This window comes from Diabrotica virgifera, chromosome 10, assembly GCF_917563875.1.
Source record: "Diabrotica virgifera virgifera chromosome 10, PGI_DIABVI_V3a".
NCBI lineage: Eukaryota > Metazoa > Arthropoda > Insecta > Coleoptera > Chrysomelidae > Diabrotica > Diabrotica virgifera.
In genome coordinates, this window is record NC_065452.1 from 126,942,217 (window position 1) to 126,959,506 (window position 17,290).

At 32.7% G+C, this 17,290-nt stretch overlaps 1 protein-coding gene across 1 annotated transcript in view; it reads right to left on the reverse strand.

Annotated features, from left to right (window-relative positions):
* Positions 1-15,050, reverse strand: part of LOC126893196 (SET and MYND domain-containing protein 4) — a 28,093-nt gene extending 13,043 nt beyond the window's left edge. The window contains exon 1 of the mRNA XM_050663152.1: positions 14,715-15,050. Coding sequence (XP_050519109.1) covers positions 14,715-15,021 — 307 coding nt within the window. The 5' untranslated portion in view covers positions 15,022-15,050. The remainder of the gene's footprint in view (positions 1-14,714) is intronic.
* Positions 15,051-17,290: the final 2,240 nt, after the last annotated feature.

The window sequence follows — 17,290 nt, forward strand, 5'->3', positions numbered from 1 at the left end:
TTATTAATTTAATTAATTAATTAATTATTTTAATTGCTACTCATGGAAACAAAACCAAAATTTAATAAAACTTTCCAATAAAAATATTCTCAGGGCTAATTGATTTTAATGTATCACCTTTAGTTTGTGACTTCTAGTATTTCTCGTTGCTTACTTTATCCCGGACATAACATGGAAAATAAATATACTCAAAATCATATAAATTTTATAACTATTATTTATTTATATATTATGGGGGAAGGCGGGGCGGAATGGGGTAGCGGGGCGGAATGAAGATTGGTATTTTTAAGTATCAACGACGTGCTGCAGACTAGCAGCGATAAGTAAAAGTACATCAGTGTAGTGTGACTGAAGACCGGTAGGCAAGTTTGTCTAATTCTCTTGACGTTAACAACGTGAATCTATCGTTGCGTGGTTTTTCGCTTATAATTTGTAACTGTTTGTGATTTTATGACCAAGGTAAGTTGCACACGCTTGTTTTTTTTTACAACGTTAGTTGGTAATACTTGTAGGGTATTTATTTAGCTTTCGTTTAGTCTAGGCAAACGTTTTCTACCAATCGTTTTCGAGTGACCATAGCTTGATGAAATAAATCATGTGCTTGGGGCGGAATGGGGAAGTCCACTTGGGGCGGAATGGGGAAGTACCCCGTACCGCCCCACACTATTTTTATTAAACAGGAACTCTATATTTAACTATTTTTCTTCTATTTCAGATGGTTCTAGTATACAAAAGGAAGACGAATAGACAGCCATGGTCTACTAAAAGTATGAATAATGCTGCCGAAGCGGTTATTTCTGGTCAAGTAGGTTATTTGAAGGCTCCAAAGCAATTTAATGTTCTCCAAAGGACCTGGAGATATCCTGCAGAGAAAAGGAAAGATCCGCAGTACCATATTGACAAAACGGCAGGGAAATTTTAAGCTGTTTTTACCGAAAGGCAAGAATATGAGATCATGAGTTATTTGAAAATTATGGAGTATCGATTATTTGGTCTAACGATGATAGATTTGCGTACCTTAGCTTATCAGTTAGCTGTAAGAAATGGCCTAGCCCACATATTCACGAGTGAAGTCGCCGGCCAAGATTGGGTCAATGGATTTTTAAAAAGAAATCCTACTTTATCACATCGGGAACCTGAGTCAACATATGGCGCCAGAGTTATGGGCTTTAATAAAGTGGCAGTGATGAACTTAGCTTAACATAACTTAACACAAAATGACTTTTCAACGGTACTTAATATTTGGACTTAATAATTACAATTATTAAGTTATTTTTTTATTAATTTCACTAATCTTGTAATGACTACCCCGTTGTGCCCCGGTGCAGGGGCAGAACGGGGCAATTGACATTGTTTAATATTTTAGTAAAAAACTTACTGTTCTTGTTCTTATAAAAAAATAATATTGTAATATAATGTCAACAACATTACAATGAGTTTATATAATGATATGCAGCTTAAATAATTAATCCTAACTTATTTTTAAAAATCAATTTCAACTTAGTACCCCATTCCGCCCCGCCTTCCCCTACCATAAATATAAGATTCAAAATGTACGCTAAAACTTTATTCTGTTGTCAAAATTTCTTATCTAATAAAAATAATCTTTAATTCTACTATCGCCTTTTTCTTTTAACACATTTTCATTTTAAATGATTCGGTAAACTGTTCTTATTATTTTAAAAAAACATTATTTAATTTACCTTTGAAATAGATTATTTATCTCTTCTATGAATTTATGAATGGACAAATTATGCTGTAAAAACTGTTAAATTGACAAAAACCAAATATGGTATGTAATATACAACAACTCTCTCCTTTTCACAAATAATCTGACTAACCTTTTTATTTTCTTTACTTCTTCTCATGGATTGTGCTGTCCTCGGTTCTCCCACACGTGCTCCTCGGATGATGCTACGGTCTTTCTCTTTGTCTTCCAAACTGTTTCACAAATAAATGTCATCTATTTAGTCTCCGACTCGATACAAACAATATCAATCTTTATAATTCCAAGATTTTTTCTCTCAGCTCGATATCTTGTGCAAAATTGATACAAACCGGCTACTCGTTCCAGACAGAAACTGGAATCTATTCGGACACGAGGAGATTGTACTTCTCGACTCGATCACGATTTCGTCTCAACAGGAATCTGCTTACACGGCCACCAAATTCACCACTTTACACAAAATTACTAATTTTTTAAACTGAACTGCTCCCTTCCGATCTTAGTTACACAGTAAATCTTTTTCCCTCATCAATCTGAGACTCAACCACTCTATTCTCCCTCCATCAATCTCTTCGCCAATCACAAACATTCTCTCTACATTAAATCCCTACTTTCATTTCTTAAGAACAAATAGTGTTGTATACAAATTTTCTGTCTCTTTAATTTCCGGGAGATACTAAAATTAATTTTTTTCTTACATTTTAGAAAAACGCTATATTCTAAAACTAAACAAAATTGTTTATCGTCGTTTCTTTCTAGAAATATTCTATTGTCCATTCCAAACCCGAATACATTCGCTTTCTAATCCGACCGTATTTTAGTTCATTGTTTGAATTATATAAGACCGTTCGTAGAATCTTTACCACTTAACATTTCGTCTTTCCACGAAACACTGCTTACGGCTAAATCATATTATTTACAAATTTTGGCTATATACAGGGCGATGAAAATTTACGATCTCGTGGTCTTTGACATAAAATTAATTCTCTAAATTCTCCCCATAAAAATTATTTAATAATATATATGGAGATAAAATCACACAACTAAAGAAGGAGGAAATTAAAGAACTATAAGATCAACAAAGGGACTACAAAGATGAAATAAGAAAGCTGCGGGAAAAAACGAAAAGGCTTTTAAATAAATAGGTCAATTGTCAATTAGAAAAGGAAATTAACACAGCAAACGAAAAAATAGAGAAATTGCAGAGAGAAAGAAGGGGGAATGCTTCGAAGAGCTTCTAAATGAAATACCATAACAGAATATAAAGAAGAAGAACTGCAGGAAAATAGCGATCAATAACCAAGAAAGGCGAAGATAAAGAAGGAAAGACCGCCTATAATGAGAAAGAAATAAAAAATAATAGAGAAACTAAAGGAAAATAAGAGCCCAGGAAAAGATGAAGTAACAGCTGAAATGTACAAATATGGAGGACCAGTAGGTACTAATTAAGCACTTGTAAAAATTGCTGAAAGAAATATGGGAACAAGAACACATTCCGAAAGAATGGACTGAAGCCACACTGTGCCCAATTCACAAAAAAGACGACAAAAGTTTATGCCATATAAATCTATAAATCCGAAGAAGAAGAAAAGTTCTAGTACCTAGGAGCGGCATTCACCAGAAAACCAAATACGAAGGAAGAAATCCAAGCGAGAATTATGGCTGGTAATCGTTGTATCTTTGCTCTAAACAAGTTATTAAGAAGTAAAAACATTTCTAGAGGGGCTCAGATAAGAATATATAAGACAGTGATAATACTTATAGCAGTGAAACATGGACGATGAACAAATCCGAAGAGTTCATGCTCTAATAAGTGTGGGAGAGGCGTAGCTACCGCCGCCGTATCAATTATACGGGGCCCCCGACATGCAAGGGCCCCAGCGCGGCATGTCGAAACAAAATTCCATTCAAAAAATTGAACAAAATATTCTACAATAATTACTTCACTATTAAAACGCTTTGAAAGTGTGTATTGTTTGGAAATCGACATTTTCGTGAAATGGATTATTACTAAGACAGTGATAATACTTATAGCAGTGAAACATGGACGATGAACAAATCCGAATAGTTCATGCTCTAATAAGTGTGGGAGAGGCGCAGCTACCGCCGCCGTATCAATTATACGGGGCCCCCGACATGCAAGGGCCCCAGCGCGGCATGTCGAAACAAAATTCCATTCAAAAAATTGAACAAAATATTCTACAATAATTACTTCACTATTAAAACGCTTTGAAAGTGTGTATTGTTTGGAAATCGACATTTTCGTGAAATGGATTATTTATCTATACAAACTATATTTATGTACAGATATTTACCTATTTATTTTCTTCCTCTCGCCTTTCTATAACTACAGAGCTTTTTTGTTTTCAAGCTACTTTTTATTATCTATTCACCGTCGGCTGTGTGTGAGACATTGTATAATGCCAAATTGCAATATTTGTAATCGCTTTACCTTTGAATATTTGAAACATTGAAACACTGTGTATTGTTTGCCTATATTTTCATGTAATCTGTTCTTTATCTATAAATTGTATTTAGGTATTCCTATATCTATATTTTGCCGGTCGCTCGCCGTTAAAGTACAGAGCTTCTTTGTTTACCTTCATTTTCAATGTCTATTCACCCTTGGCTTGAAAAAACTCAATCTGTTGTAAAACAATGAGTCTCAACAATTCAAATCTATTTTTCACTTTGGTTTATTAGAGTTTATTAGGTTTATTATTACCTATCTATATTTGGGTCTTATACGCAGAACATATTAGTTTCTAAGGTTGTATTATGCAATTTGCAATTTATTTAAATTTTGCAATATACAGGGTGTTTCATTAATCATTGGAAATAATTTAACTGTAGATTCCTGGGTTCAAAATATTAAGACTTAACCCAATCACCTAGTCCGAAAATGCTTCCTAAACTAGCTAGAGCTCTTTGAAGAAGGCGTCTTGTAATTAGTTTTTTAAATACCTCCAGAACGCTTCTATTTAGAGAAATGAAAACGTTATTTACATTCCAGAGATAAATCGTCTCCATTAATTGGGAATTTCTAGTACCGGTCATAGGCGTCCATTTTGGGTAGGGCAACGGTTATTTTATCGCATAACTTTTTTGACTTTAACTTTTAAGCCTTTTTGACACTGAAGTATTAAATTGTGAGGTATTCAGTAATAAAAGGTAGATACTCCTGATTTAAGTCGGTAGGATACACCGTTTTCTAGAACTGTCGATTTGAAAACTTTGCGCTTTTAATTTAAGAAAAATTTTCAAAAAAAAAACTATGAAAACAAAAAATGAACACTGGTACGTTTATTCCAGAGATGAATCGATTTCATCAATTGCGAATTTCTAGTACAGGTCATATGCGTCCGTTTTGGGTAGGTCAACGGTTATTTTATCGCATATTTTTTGTGTGGTAATTTTGAAGCATTTTTGACACTAGATTTTAAATTATGAAGTATTAGTACTAAAAGTTACTCTTGATTTAGGTCGGTAAAATACACCGTTTTTTTTAACATTTTTTCAAATTTTGTTCAAATTCAAAAAACGAAATATTTTCAAATCGATTTTTCTATAAAACGGTGTATCCTACCGACTTAAAGTAATAGTAACTTTTAGTAGGTACTAGAATACCTCACGATTTAAAAATACAGTGTCAAAAATGCTTAAAAGTCAAAGACAAAAAAGTTATGCGATATAATATAACCGTTGACCTACCCAAAGAGGACGCATATGACCGGTATTAGAAATTCGCAATTTATGAAATCGATTTATCTCTGGAAGATAAATAGATGTACCAGTTTTCGTTTTTCTAAATAGAAGTGTTCTAGAGGTATTAAAAAAAACTAATTAAAAGACGCCATCTTAAAAGAAATCCAGCTCCCTTAGGAAGCATTTTCGGAGCAGGTGATTTGGGTTAACCCGTAATATTTTGAGCCCAGGAATCTACAGTTAAAATACAGTTCTACAGTTCCAATTATTAATGAAATACATACCCTGTATTGTTTTGTTTTATTTCATTATCTTTTATTTTGTAATAATATTGACGATTTATGTAATTTCAGTAAACTTTTCTTTTCGGTATGTACTTGTTATTGTTTTTTTTTTTCGTAATCTTTGTAAGCTTTGTCCATAAAATTGTAAAACTTTTAGTAACAATAAAGCATATTTCTATTCTATTCTATACACGCGTTTTTGCTTCTTTTGTTGAGCATTTTTTTAGCACCATGCCATATCAGTGGTGGAAAAGGGCCCCGCGACAAACTTTTTGATACTACGTCACTGAGTGTGGGAGAGAAAAGTCATCAGAAAAATATTTCCGAATATCGTAGAAATCATAAAATCACAAAGACTGAGGTGGTTGGGACATATTCAGAAGATGCCAAACAAAGGTAGGCTGAAAACAAGGTGGAAGAAGGATGTTGAAATGAGACATAATATGTAACTTAAAATCCCAAATTGTAAAAAAAAGCAGCAAACAGGAGAGAATCGAAAAGAATATAGTAAACCGATCCATGGACCTTCTAGGCCTAGAGAGCTAAATTATATACAGGTATGGAAATCTTTTTTTGGAACATAGCCGCTTTCAATGCAATAAGTTAGATTCTTGGTTTGCAATTAACCAGTGTAAATTTCACTGGCGAAGCGTCCATGTAACCACTGTTACCATTGGTAACAGTTAAAAATCTTGCAAATAAATATTTTATGACGATGAATAATTCTATATACCAATATTTTTACCAATAGAAATATATTATTATATTATGTGGTAATAGTACCTAACTCAGTAAATAGCCAACTACTCGTAGACACGAAAATATTGGCGAGTTTATGTGACTCAGTTGCACTTTATTATACTCTGTTACCAGACTCATTTCTGGTTACAATGGTTATATACCCACGCTGGCGCTCGGGACCGGCTATAGTGACTGAAAATTTTGAAGAAGCGACGGCATAAGTGCGCTGTGTATCAGTAGCGCTGTTACCAGATTTAAAATTGGTGACAGTACCTATAAAAAGTGTGCTTGCAGTTAACCATGGATGAGTGTCGCTTCTTAATCGATCAACTACTTGAAAAGTAATCATCCTTGTATAATTTTGAAGAAAAAAATGAGATTAAAAATGAAAGACCTATTTTAAACAATTTAAAAAAGGAATCAACAAAAGTAGTTCGATATTTTAAATTTAGTTGGTACAGTGAAAATCCTTGGTTATATTATGGTTGCAAGAAAAATATACTGTATTGTTGGCCATGTCTTCTGGTTTCTACAGAAAAATGGGTGGACCAGGTTCACGATTTAAATAGTGTTAGATTTTTAAAAAGGAGACATGAAATTTCTCCGTTACCTACATGTAAGATGTATACAATTTGATTCAGTTTGGCAAAACAAAAATCAAAAGTTCTCTTAACCAAGCTTTTAAAGCAAATATTGCTAAACATAATGAGTTTGTTAAAAAAATAGATAGGTATATCCTTAGCACACTTATAATAGATACTGTATGTTTTTGGGCCAAACAAGAACTAGCGTTTCGTGGTCATTTTGAGTGCGACGACTCTAACAATCGAGACGACTCTAACAATCGAGGCAATTACAGAGAATTGTTAACATTAATTGCCAGAAAAGATAAACATCTGTTTTTTCGAGAGTTTCAAGTGATATACAAAATGATATTATTGAAGCTATTATTGATATATATATATATATATATATATATATATATATATATATATATATATATATATATATATATATATATATATATATATATATATATACATTTAGCCATATCTTCATTTTTTTAAATAAGATTTTTTGCATCTGGTTTTGGTAACACTTCAGAAAAAGTCACGCGTCGCCACTGGTAAATTTCAATATACCGTCGCGATGTTTTAAAATTAATTCATTTGTTCGATTGTAATCCCTTTACCACTTGCTATCGCACCTTCGCGAGCCTTCGCAAGCAAACAGGGCCGCGCCCGTCCATAAGGGCGGAGAGGGACGGTGCCCCACGGCGCCGAACCAAAAATGCGCCGGCAGGTGCCGAAAAAAAAATTGACAATACCGAAATTACGAGAAATATTAGTAATATTTTTTTATCTTGTAAAATTTAAAATTTACCAATCGTAGAGGTAGATATAAAAATAGCAGTTATTATTACGTTTATCCCCTAAGTGTACGAACCGTTATTTCTCTCATTAAACTGAACTATTACTGCAATCAGTCACGGTAAAATATTGCAAAACCTCTGAATTTTAAAGAACAGCTTGGCTGTTTGGCGTACACATAGCTAACATGTCAAAGAAGAAAATGATATTGTGTCTACGCGTGCTTTTTCCCTAGGGGAGTACCAACCCTCCACTGGGATGAAAAAATATGCGTTCAAAATAAGTTCGGAAGTGGATAAACTGACGAATTTTAAGTAACTATAAAAGGTTGTTCTATACAGTTTTTATATTCTACTCTTCGAGTTATTTGTGAGTGAATATGTTAATTTTTCATCCAAAAAATCACGTTTTTAGACGGTTTTTCGGAAATAACTCAAAAAGTAAGTATTTTATCGAAAATATATTCTTAGGAAAAATTTTGAAAAAAAGGCATTTCCTTCAAAATTTCAAATTATTTTTTTCTTAACATTTTTTTTTTCAAAAATAAGCACTTTGAAATGGTGAAACTTCCAGATCATATAAATATACATAAATGAAGTAAATTGTAAAGCTGTAACGATTAATTTCATTTGGGATGAATTTTTTTTTAATTTTCCATTGGTCCTTTTACCAAAAAAAAGGGACCAACATTATTTTCCGCGTTACTGGCTTAAACTTGTTTTAAAGCTTAATTTTGTTTTCTTTAAAAACAAAAATAAAGCTTTTTCTAAAGACTTTAAAAAGTTTGGCTCGAAAAGTGCTTCATTTTTTTTATTATTTCACGTTGAAATGTTTGACTTGGAATTTGACGAATAAGAACCCACTTTTCTCGAGCTACAACTTCCTCTACTGTATCTAGACTCCATGCGTGAACAAGTTTTTTAAATTTTTTTATAATTTATAATATTTTTGCTAAGAACATCTTTTTCAATAAAATACACACTTTTGTGTTATTTGCGAAAAACCGTCTAAAACTGTGGTTTTTATGTTGAAAAATGAACATAGTCACTCGCAAATATACTCGAAAAATATTTACTTAGTTGAAAAAACTGTATATGGAACAAAATTTGATTAAAATTAGTCAGTTTATCCACTTCTGGACTTAATTTTAACGTATATTTTTTCATCCCCGACGACGAAATATCAATTTTTCTTTGTTAGATATAAATTAGCTATGCGTATGCCAAATTTCATATCAATCCAAGCGGTTCTTTAAAATATGGAGCAAAAACCGTGAGCAAATGGACTATAATAATAGTTATATATTTATTTGTTCTCTGATAATGTAATCGTTGTTTTCTGTAAATATTTGTATTATTCATAATAACTTATCAGTATATTACTTTCCTGCTGTTGAAAATCTAAGAGCAGAAAATAAGCGTTACCCAGAGGGCCATGCTAAGAATCACAAGGAGACAGAATACCAAATAATATCAGGCAAAGAACAAAAATCAAAGACATAGTAGAACATGTAGCAAAAAAGAAATGGAGATGTGCAGGTCATGTGACAAGAACACCGAACAACAGCTAGACTAACAAAAGATTTTTGGAATATGCGACCGCGGGCGGACAATCGGATAAACGAAGCAGAGATCGACCACCAACGTGCTGGAGTGAAGATGTAAAGAGAACTGGCGGGAACTGGATAGCTGGTAGCTCAAGATAGGAAGACATGGAGAAACTTAGAAGAGGCCTATGTTCAGCAGCGGACGATAACGGTTAGATTATGATGATTATGATACTTTTCTAAAACATAAAAAATAGTTTGTAGGTATACCGTATAACGATTCACTAAGCTACAAAAAACTACTTACCTACAAAGGAAGGAGGGTTTGTTTGACTGCACCGAACTGACATCTCTGATTGGCAATTAACCAGTGTAAATTTCAATATACCGTCACGATGTTTTAAAATTAATTCATTTGTTCGATTGTAATCCCTTTACAGCTCGCTATCGCACTTTCGCGTGCCTTCGCAAGCAAACGATGCAATCCGATGGGGCACCTCAGTTCAGTGCAGTCGAACAAATGAATTAAATACGAAACATCACGACGTTGTCTTGAAATTCACACTGGTTAATTGCAAATCAAGAAACTTATTGCATTGAAAGTGTCTATGTTCCGAAAAAATATTTCCAATAATGTATATGGAATGTGGATAAAAAGAACAAATAGAACACGAGAAGAGGTATGAAAAACCGAATATCGTAGGAATCATAAAATCACAAATACTGAGGTGGTCGGGACATATCCAGAAGATGCCAAACAAAGGTAGGCTGAAAACCAGGTGGAAGAAGGATGTTGAAATGAGACATATAGGTAAGAACTTAAAATCCCAAATTGTAAAAATAAAGAAGAAGAGAAGAATACGAAATGAAACAAAGCAGTTGGTAAGAAGAACAAAAAATGAACACTGGGAACAGTTTACAAAAAGGATGGAAAGCGACTTCTACGGTACACAAAAACAAATATGGAGATTCGTAAGAAACCAACGGAAAGAAATGGCAGAATTAAAGGAATACAATAACATATGAAAGATACTTGACGGAACTATTTAAAGGAAAGGAAAATAATAATCAACACAATAGCGTACCTGGGCCTAGATTCCGTGCACTGTAGTTATCTACATGTCGCTTTCTATCGATATTTGAATATCAAAATATATGAATTTTTAGCTTTAATTGAATTATTTTCTAGTTTTGCTCTAGTTTATCAATTAGAAAATAACCGAGCAAAACTAGAAAATAATTCAATTAAAGCTAAAAATTCAAATATTTTGATATTCAAATATCGATAGAAAGCGACATGTAGATATCTACAGTGCACGGAATCATAGGCCCTGAATTAAGACACGAAATAGAAATCAGTTTTCAGGAAGTAGAGATAGCCATAAATTCACCTAAAAATAGAAAGTCACCAGGACCAGACGGAATAACCAACGAGCTTCTAAAATACGGAGGAGAAAGTATAACCCTAGAGCTAACAAAACTTATACGAAAACTAATATTGCATTGCAAGATACCAGACGCATGGAGAAACAGCATAATGGTAGATACTGATTCAGATCCGGAAGATCCTGCGTTGACGCCGTATTTGTACTAAGACAAATCACAGAAAAGGCCATTGAGTACCTATAAACCAGCATATCTGTGTTTTATAGACCTGACAAAGGCTTTCGATCGCATCCAAGTCGAAGACGTCGTACACTTACTGTATAGAAGAAACATACCAATTATTATTATACAAACTATCGAAAACATCTACTTCCATAATCGAATACAGGCAAAGAGAAGTGGAAAACTAACACAGTTTATACCAGTACAAAGCGGAGTCAGACAAGGTGACTCGTTAAGCCTACTGCTCTCTAATACAGGGTGAGTCATGAGGAACTGTACATACTCCTACCTCGTATAGAGGCCCCTATGGGGAATAACAAATGACCATTAAAAAGTGTCTGCTCCCATTGTTTAATAATATACAGGGCGAGTTTCGCATTTTGACAGAAATTTTTATTCGTCATAATTTTTGAACGGTCAGATTGATGTGTCTCTTATTTTGGTCAATCGTTACACTATTGCCACCTAATCAACTTATTTATTCAAACTAGAAAAAAATCAGGTCCGGCTTTAAAAAATTAGTTCGTTTTAGTCTAGCTTTTTAGCTTTTTGAAAACTCTAATATGAATTTTACAAATTAGACAAATAGGCAATTAAAATAACATATTTATTTTTTCCGCACATGATTGCTTAATTTTTTATAAAAAAATCAAATTTGATTATGAATTAAAAGTTTGGTAAAGTGAACCATAGATTTAACAAAATTAACTTTTATTACCAAAATTAATTTTTTTTTAACAAATATTTAATTTATGTTACCACTAATCAACTGATTTATTCAAACAAGAAAAAAATCAGGCCCGGATTTAAAAAATAAGTTCGTTTTGGTCTTAGAAAAAATTTCACCCTGTATACCCTTTTTGAAAACTCTAATATGATTTTTACAAATTAGACAAATAGGCAATTAAAATGGCATATTTATTTTTTTCCCTACACGATTACTTAATTTTTTATAAAAAAAATCAAATTTGACTATGAATAATTAAAAGTTTGGTAAAGTGAACCATAGATTAAAATAAAAATAACTTTTATTACAAAAATGAATTTTTTTGAACAAATATTTAATTTATGTTATCACCCAATCAACTGATTTATTCAAACTAGAAAAAAATCAGGCCCGGATTTAAAAAATTAGTTTGTTTGTGTCTTAGGAAAAATTTCACCTTGTATACGTTTTTTGAAAACTCTTATATGAATTTTACAAATAAGACAAATAGGCAATTAAAATGGCATATTTATTTTTTCATCAAATTTGACTATGCATAAAAAGTTTGGCAAAGTTTTTGCATAGATTTAAAAAAATTAACTTTTTTTCCAAAAATTAATTTACAAAAACAACGTTTTTCTTAAAATTAAAAGTTTTACCATTTTTTTTTCTATAACACGTCTACATCTAAAACTTCCCATAACACTTCTTTTGGACTCTATAGTTTAACATAGACGTGATCAAATTGATAAATTTTAAATTTTTCCACCTAATTTTTGCGATTCACAAGTTTGCAACTTTTACAAGAAGAAGACTGAAAGTCTACAACAATTTTCATAGTCTTCACAATGGTAAGAGGTATGTGCTGTAAAAATTTCAGAAAAAAATATTAAAATGGAACAGAGTTGTAGCGAGTTAAACCGTGAGTTCATTTTTTTTTCATTTTTAGGTTAAAATTCCGATTTTGACAAATTTGATTTTTTAATAAAAAATTAAGTAATCGTGTGGGGAAAAAATAAATGTGCCATTTTAATTGCCTATTTGTCTTATTTGTAAAATTCATATTAGAGTTTTCAAAACGCGTATACAGGGTGAAATTTTCTCTAAGACCAAAACGAACTAATTTTTTAAATCCGGACCTGATTTTTCTCTAGTTTGAATAAATCAGTTGATTGGATGGTAACATAAATTACTTATTTGTGCAAAAAAAATTAATTTTTGTAATAAAAGTTATTTTTTTTTAAATACATGGTTCACTTTACCAAACTTTTAATTCATAGTGAAATTTGATTTTTTTTATAAAAAATTAAGTAATCGTGTGCGGAAAAAAATAAATATGCCATTTTAATTGCCTATTTGTCTAATTTGTAAAATTCATATTAGAGTTTTCAAAAAGCGTATACAGGGTGAAATTTTTTCTAAGACCCAAACGAACTAATTTTTTTAAAGCCGGACCTGATGTTTTTCTAGTTTGAATAAATTAGTTGATTAGGTGGTAATAGTGTAACGATTGGCCAAAATAAGAGACACATCGATCTGACCGTTCAAAAATTATGACGAAAACAAATTTCTGTCAAAATGCGAAACTCGTCCTGTATATTATTAAACAATGGGAGCAGATACTTTTTAATGGTCATTTCTTATTCCCCATAGGAGCCTCTATACGAGGTAGGAGTATGTACAGTTCCTCATGACTCACCCTGTATAATAATGGACGAAATAATAGAAGCAGTACGTAAAGGTCATGGCTACAGAATGGGGAACAAGGAAATCCAAATATTATGTTATACAGACGATGCCGCATTAATCGCCGAGACAGAAGACATCTTCAATACAACAGCCAAGAAATACAATATGATAATACCAGCAGAAAAAACCAAAAGTATGACAACATCTAAATACCCACTACGATGTAAAATCGAAATTGATGGGAAAATAATAAAGCAGGAAGCAAAGTTTAGATATCTGGGAATAGATAAAACCAATTACGGAGATGTTGAAGAGTAAGCACGACAACAAAGCTTAAAAGCAAGTAAAGCGGCGGGATCTCTTAATGGCACAATCTGGAAGAACAAACACCTATATAGGACAAGGCACAAAAGTAAGAATCTATAAAGCAGCAATTACACCTATATTGACATACACGGCGGAGACAAGACCTGACACATCTAAAACGAGACGACTACTAGAAACAACAGAGATGAAAATATATACTTCGACGAATATCAGGGAAAAGTCTGTTGGATAGGGAGAGAAGCGAAAACATAAGAAGATCATGCAATGTAGAAGATATAAATGGATGGGTGACAAAACGGAAACAGGAGTGAAACGAACACATTAGTAGAATGGCAGATGATAGGATAGTACGAATAGCACGAGATAAGTCACCAAATGGACGAAGAACTATTGGCAGACCAAAAAAAAGATGGTGCGATAATTTAAACAATTAAGGAGGCTAATATTGAAGAAGAAACAGGCTTTAATAAAGCCTACATACGTGAAGGAAGAAGAAGTAAAAATAAAGCAGCAAACAGGAGAGAATGGAAAGAATAGTAAACCGATCCATGGACCTTCTAGCTAGGCCTGGAGAGCTAAATTATATATAGACACAAAGGATTAGGAATTTATGATAACAAAGAAGCGGAAAAAATATAAATGTTTTAATTAAAATTATAAATATTAACGCCGATGGCATAAGAAAATCATTGTAAACTTAAACTAAAGCGAGATAAGCGTTGATAACATCTTCCATCATCGTTAAACGATAGGTAAACGGACCGAAGTTTAACGAACCTATCTATTTTAGAACATGTTTAAAGACATTTACCTTTTGAAGTTAAAAAACGTCCAGAGCGCGCCGTATAAAAAATATAGAGGTAATTAGGACTGAAATAAACACCCTAACCAAGAGTATGTCTATCAAAGTTCATTATATGGGTGTTAAATTTATTTTATCAAATGTTTGATACACAATATACAACTTAAAACATTAAATATAAGTACTGTAATACTAAATAGAGGTAGGTACCTGAGTTTTGGGGACACTTTATAATGCCATCATTGTAACATTTTAACGCATTATAATAATCCTTTTTTGCAAAATATGTATTTCCTTTAGACTTTTCGGATTGGGAAAGCTCATAGTTTTTGCCATTCAGTTCGTTTAATGTTATCGGTATATTTGTTGCGGCTTCGTAAAGCAACTGAATTCTAGAATTTTCATCTTTAGTTTGTCTAAATTCTTCTAATTCATTTTCCGATAGCTGTCCTATTGCATGTTCACAGTATTTCTGAAAGAAACTGCAATCGCTTTTACTGGTATTGGAATCGGCCATGTTGGAGTTCAAATAATATATTTATACCCCTTCGGCTTGAATCCTTTTTTAAAAATAGATTTCTAGTGCGGTCTATTTTTATCGACTGATTTACCAGTTGTACACAGAAATAATACAACAAGTTTATCAACAAGATTTTTTCTTTTCTTGCACGATTTCAATCTTCTTTAATGCAAAAATATTATAAAATGAAATTATTTCAAATTTAATAAGATTTATTAAGGTTGTGTCTCATTCTTTGTTCTTTGTGGCAATTTGTTATGCCCTTTTTTCTTTTCTCTGTCGATGATATTATGTTTCCAAATTTTCGTTGTTCATTTATCTTTCTCGATTGTATTTTGTCCTGTGACTTAATTCTCAGTGATCTCGCAGTGCCTTTATACTTTTTACTATATTTTATCTACTAAGTTCTGACCCTTTTGCTTATTTCTTTTAATCTTATCTACTATTCTTTTTCTTTTATCTCTCCTTAGTGGTTTTCTATATTGGTTCTAGGTAGGAAAAAGGAAGAACCCTAAGACTGGCCACATGGAACGTGAAGAGTTTGTATCAACCAGGTAAGCTCGATAACCTAACAGCTGAAATGGATCGCCTTAAGATAAATATACTCGGTATCAGCGACGTTCAATGGCCCGATTCAGGAAAACTAACCACAAACAACGGTATAATGTATTATGTTGGTAACAATGATGCAAGACATCGATATGGAGTTGCCATACTTGTAGACAAAGAGACAAATAAATCTGTCGTTGGTTTTACCCCCTACTCAGAAAGATTGATGATGATTCAGTTGCAAACATTCTCTAAGAAGATAAACGTTGTCCAAATATATGCACCTACTGCCGACAAAGATGAGGTCGAGATAGAAAGGTTCTACATGCAATTGAACGAAATCATAAGATCCACAAAAAAAGATGACATATTGTTGGTGATGGGAGATTTCAACGCCAAGATTGGAAAAGGAAAAGTGGATGGATGTGTGGGAGAATTTGGCTTGGGAGAAAGAAATGAAAGGGGGGACAGACTTGTCGAATTCTGCCAAAGCGAGGAGATGGTAGTAATGAATGCCTTATTTAAATTACCTAAAAGAAGACTTTATACCTGGATATCACCGGCGGATTCGGAAGATCACATTGTAAGAAACCAGATAGATTACATTTTAATCAAATCCAGATATAAAAACACTATAAAGTCTGTGAGAACATACCCCGGAGCTGACATAAATTCAGATCATAATCCATTAGTAGGCGTAATGAAGATAAAACTGAAAAATATCCAAAAACAAACAAATATACAACGATTTGATGTCTCAAATATAAAAGAAGAACCTGTACGTCAGAGGCTAAAAGCAGAAATAAATGATAACTTAAAGAAAATCAAACAAGAAGTGATAAAGACAACAGATGTAAATGACAAATGGAACGTAATACAAGAAACGTTAGTAGAGGCAGAAAAGAAGATATTATCCACAAAAATAATAAAAAAACAGAGATGGATGACTTCAGAAATCCTAGAGCTAATGGAGGAAAGAAGGAAACATAAAGGCAGGAGTAAGGCAAAATACAAGGAAATCCAGAGATTAATAAGAAAGAAAATAAAAGAGGCCAAATCCACCTGGCTGGCAAATCAATGTAGTGAAATAGAAGAATATTCTAAAAAGTATGATAGCTTTAACATGCACAAGAAAATTAAGGAAATCACAAATACACAGCGAAAAAAGAGAGATGGCCTTCTTAAAGATATAAATGGAAAAATTATTATAGAATTCAAAGAGAAATTAAAAAAGTGGAAGACATACATAACAGATCTGTTTGAGGATAATAGACAAGAACCGGAAGAAATCGACAGCGAAACGGGACCAGAGATTATAATGGAGGAAATCGAACAAGCAATACGAAACGCAAAAAACGGAAAAACTGTAGGTCCAGACGAAATACCTGCGGAATTACTGAAATGTCTAGACGATGAAACTCTACCGGTACTACTGGATCTGTTTAATGAAGTATATAAAACCGGAAAAATCCCTCAGAAATGGTTGGTGTCCACCTTTGTAACAATACCAAAAACAATATACGCCAAAGATTGTTCGGACTACAGGACAATATCACTAATAAGCCATACCCTCAAAATATTTCTAAAGGTGATTCATGGAAGATTATACAGAAAGCTAGAATATGATATGGATGATACCCAATTTGGGTTCCGCAAAGGACTTGGAACAAGAGAGGCATTGTTTGCGTTTAATGTCCTCTCTCAAAGATGCTTAGAT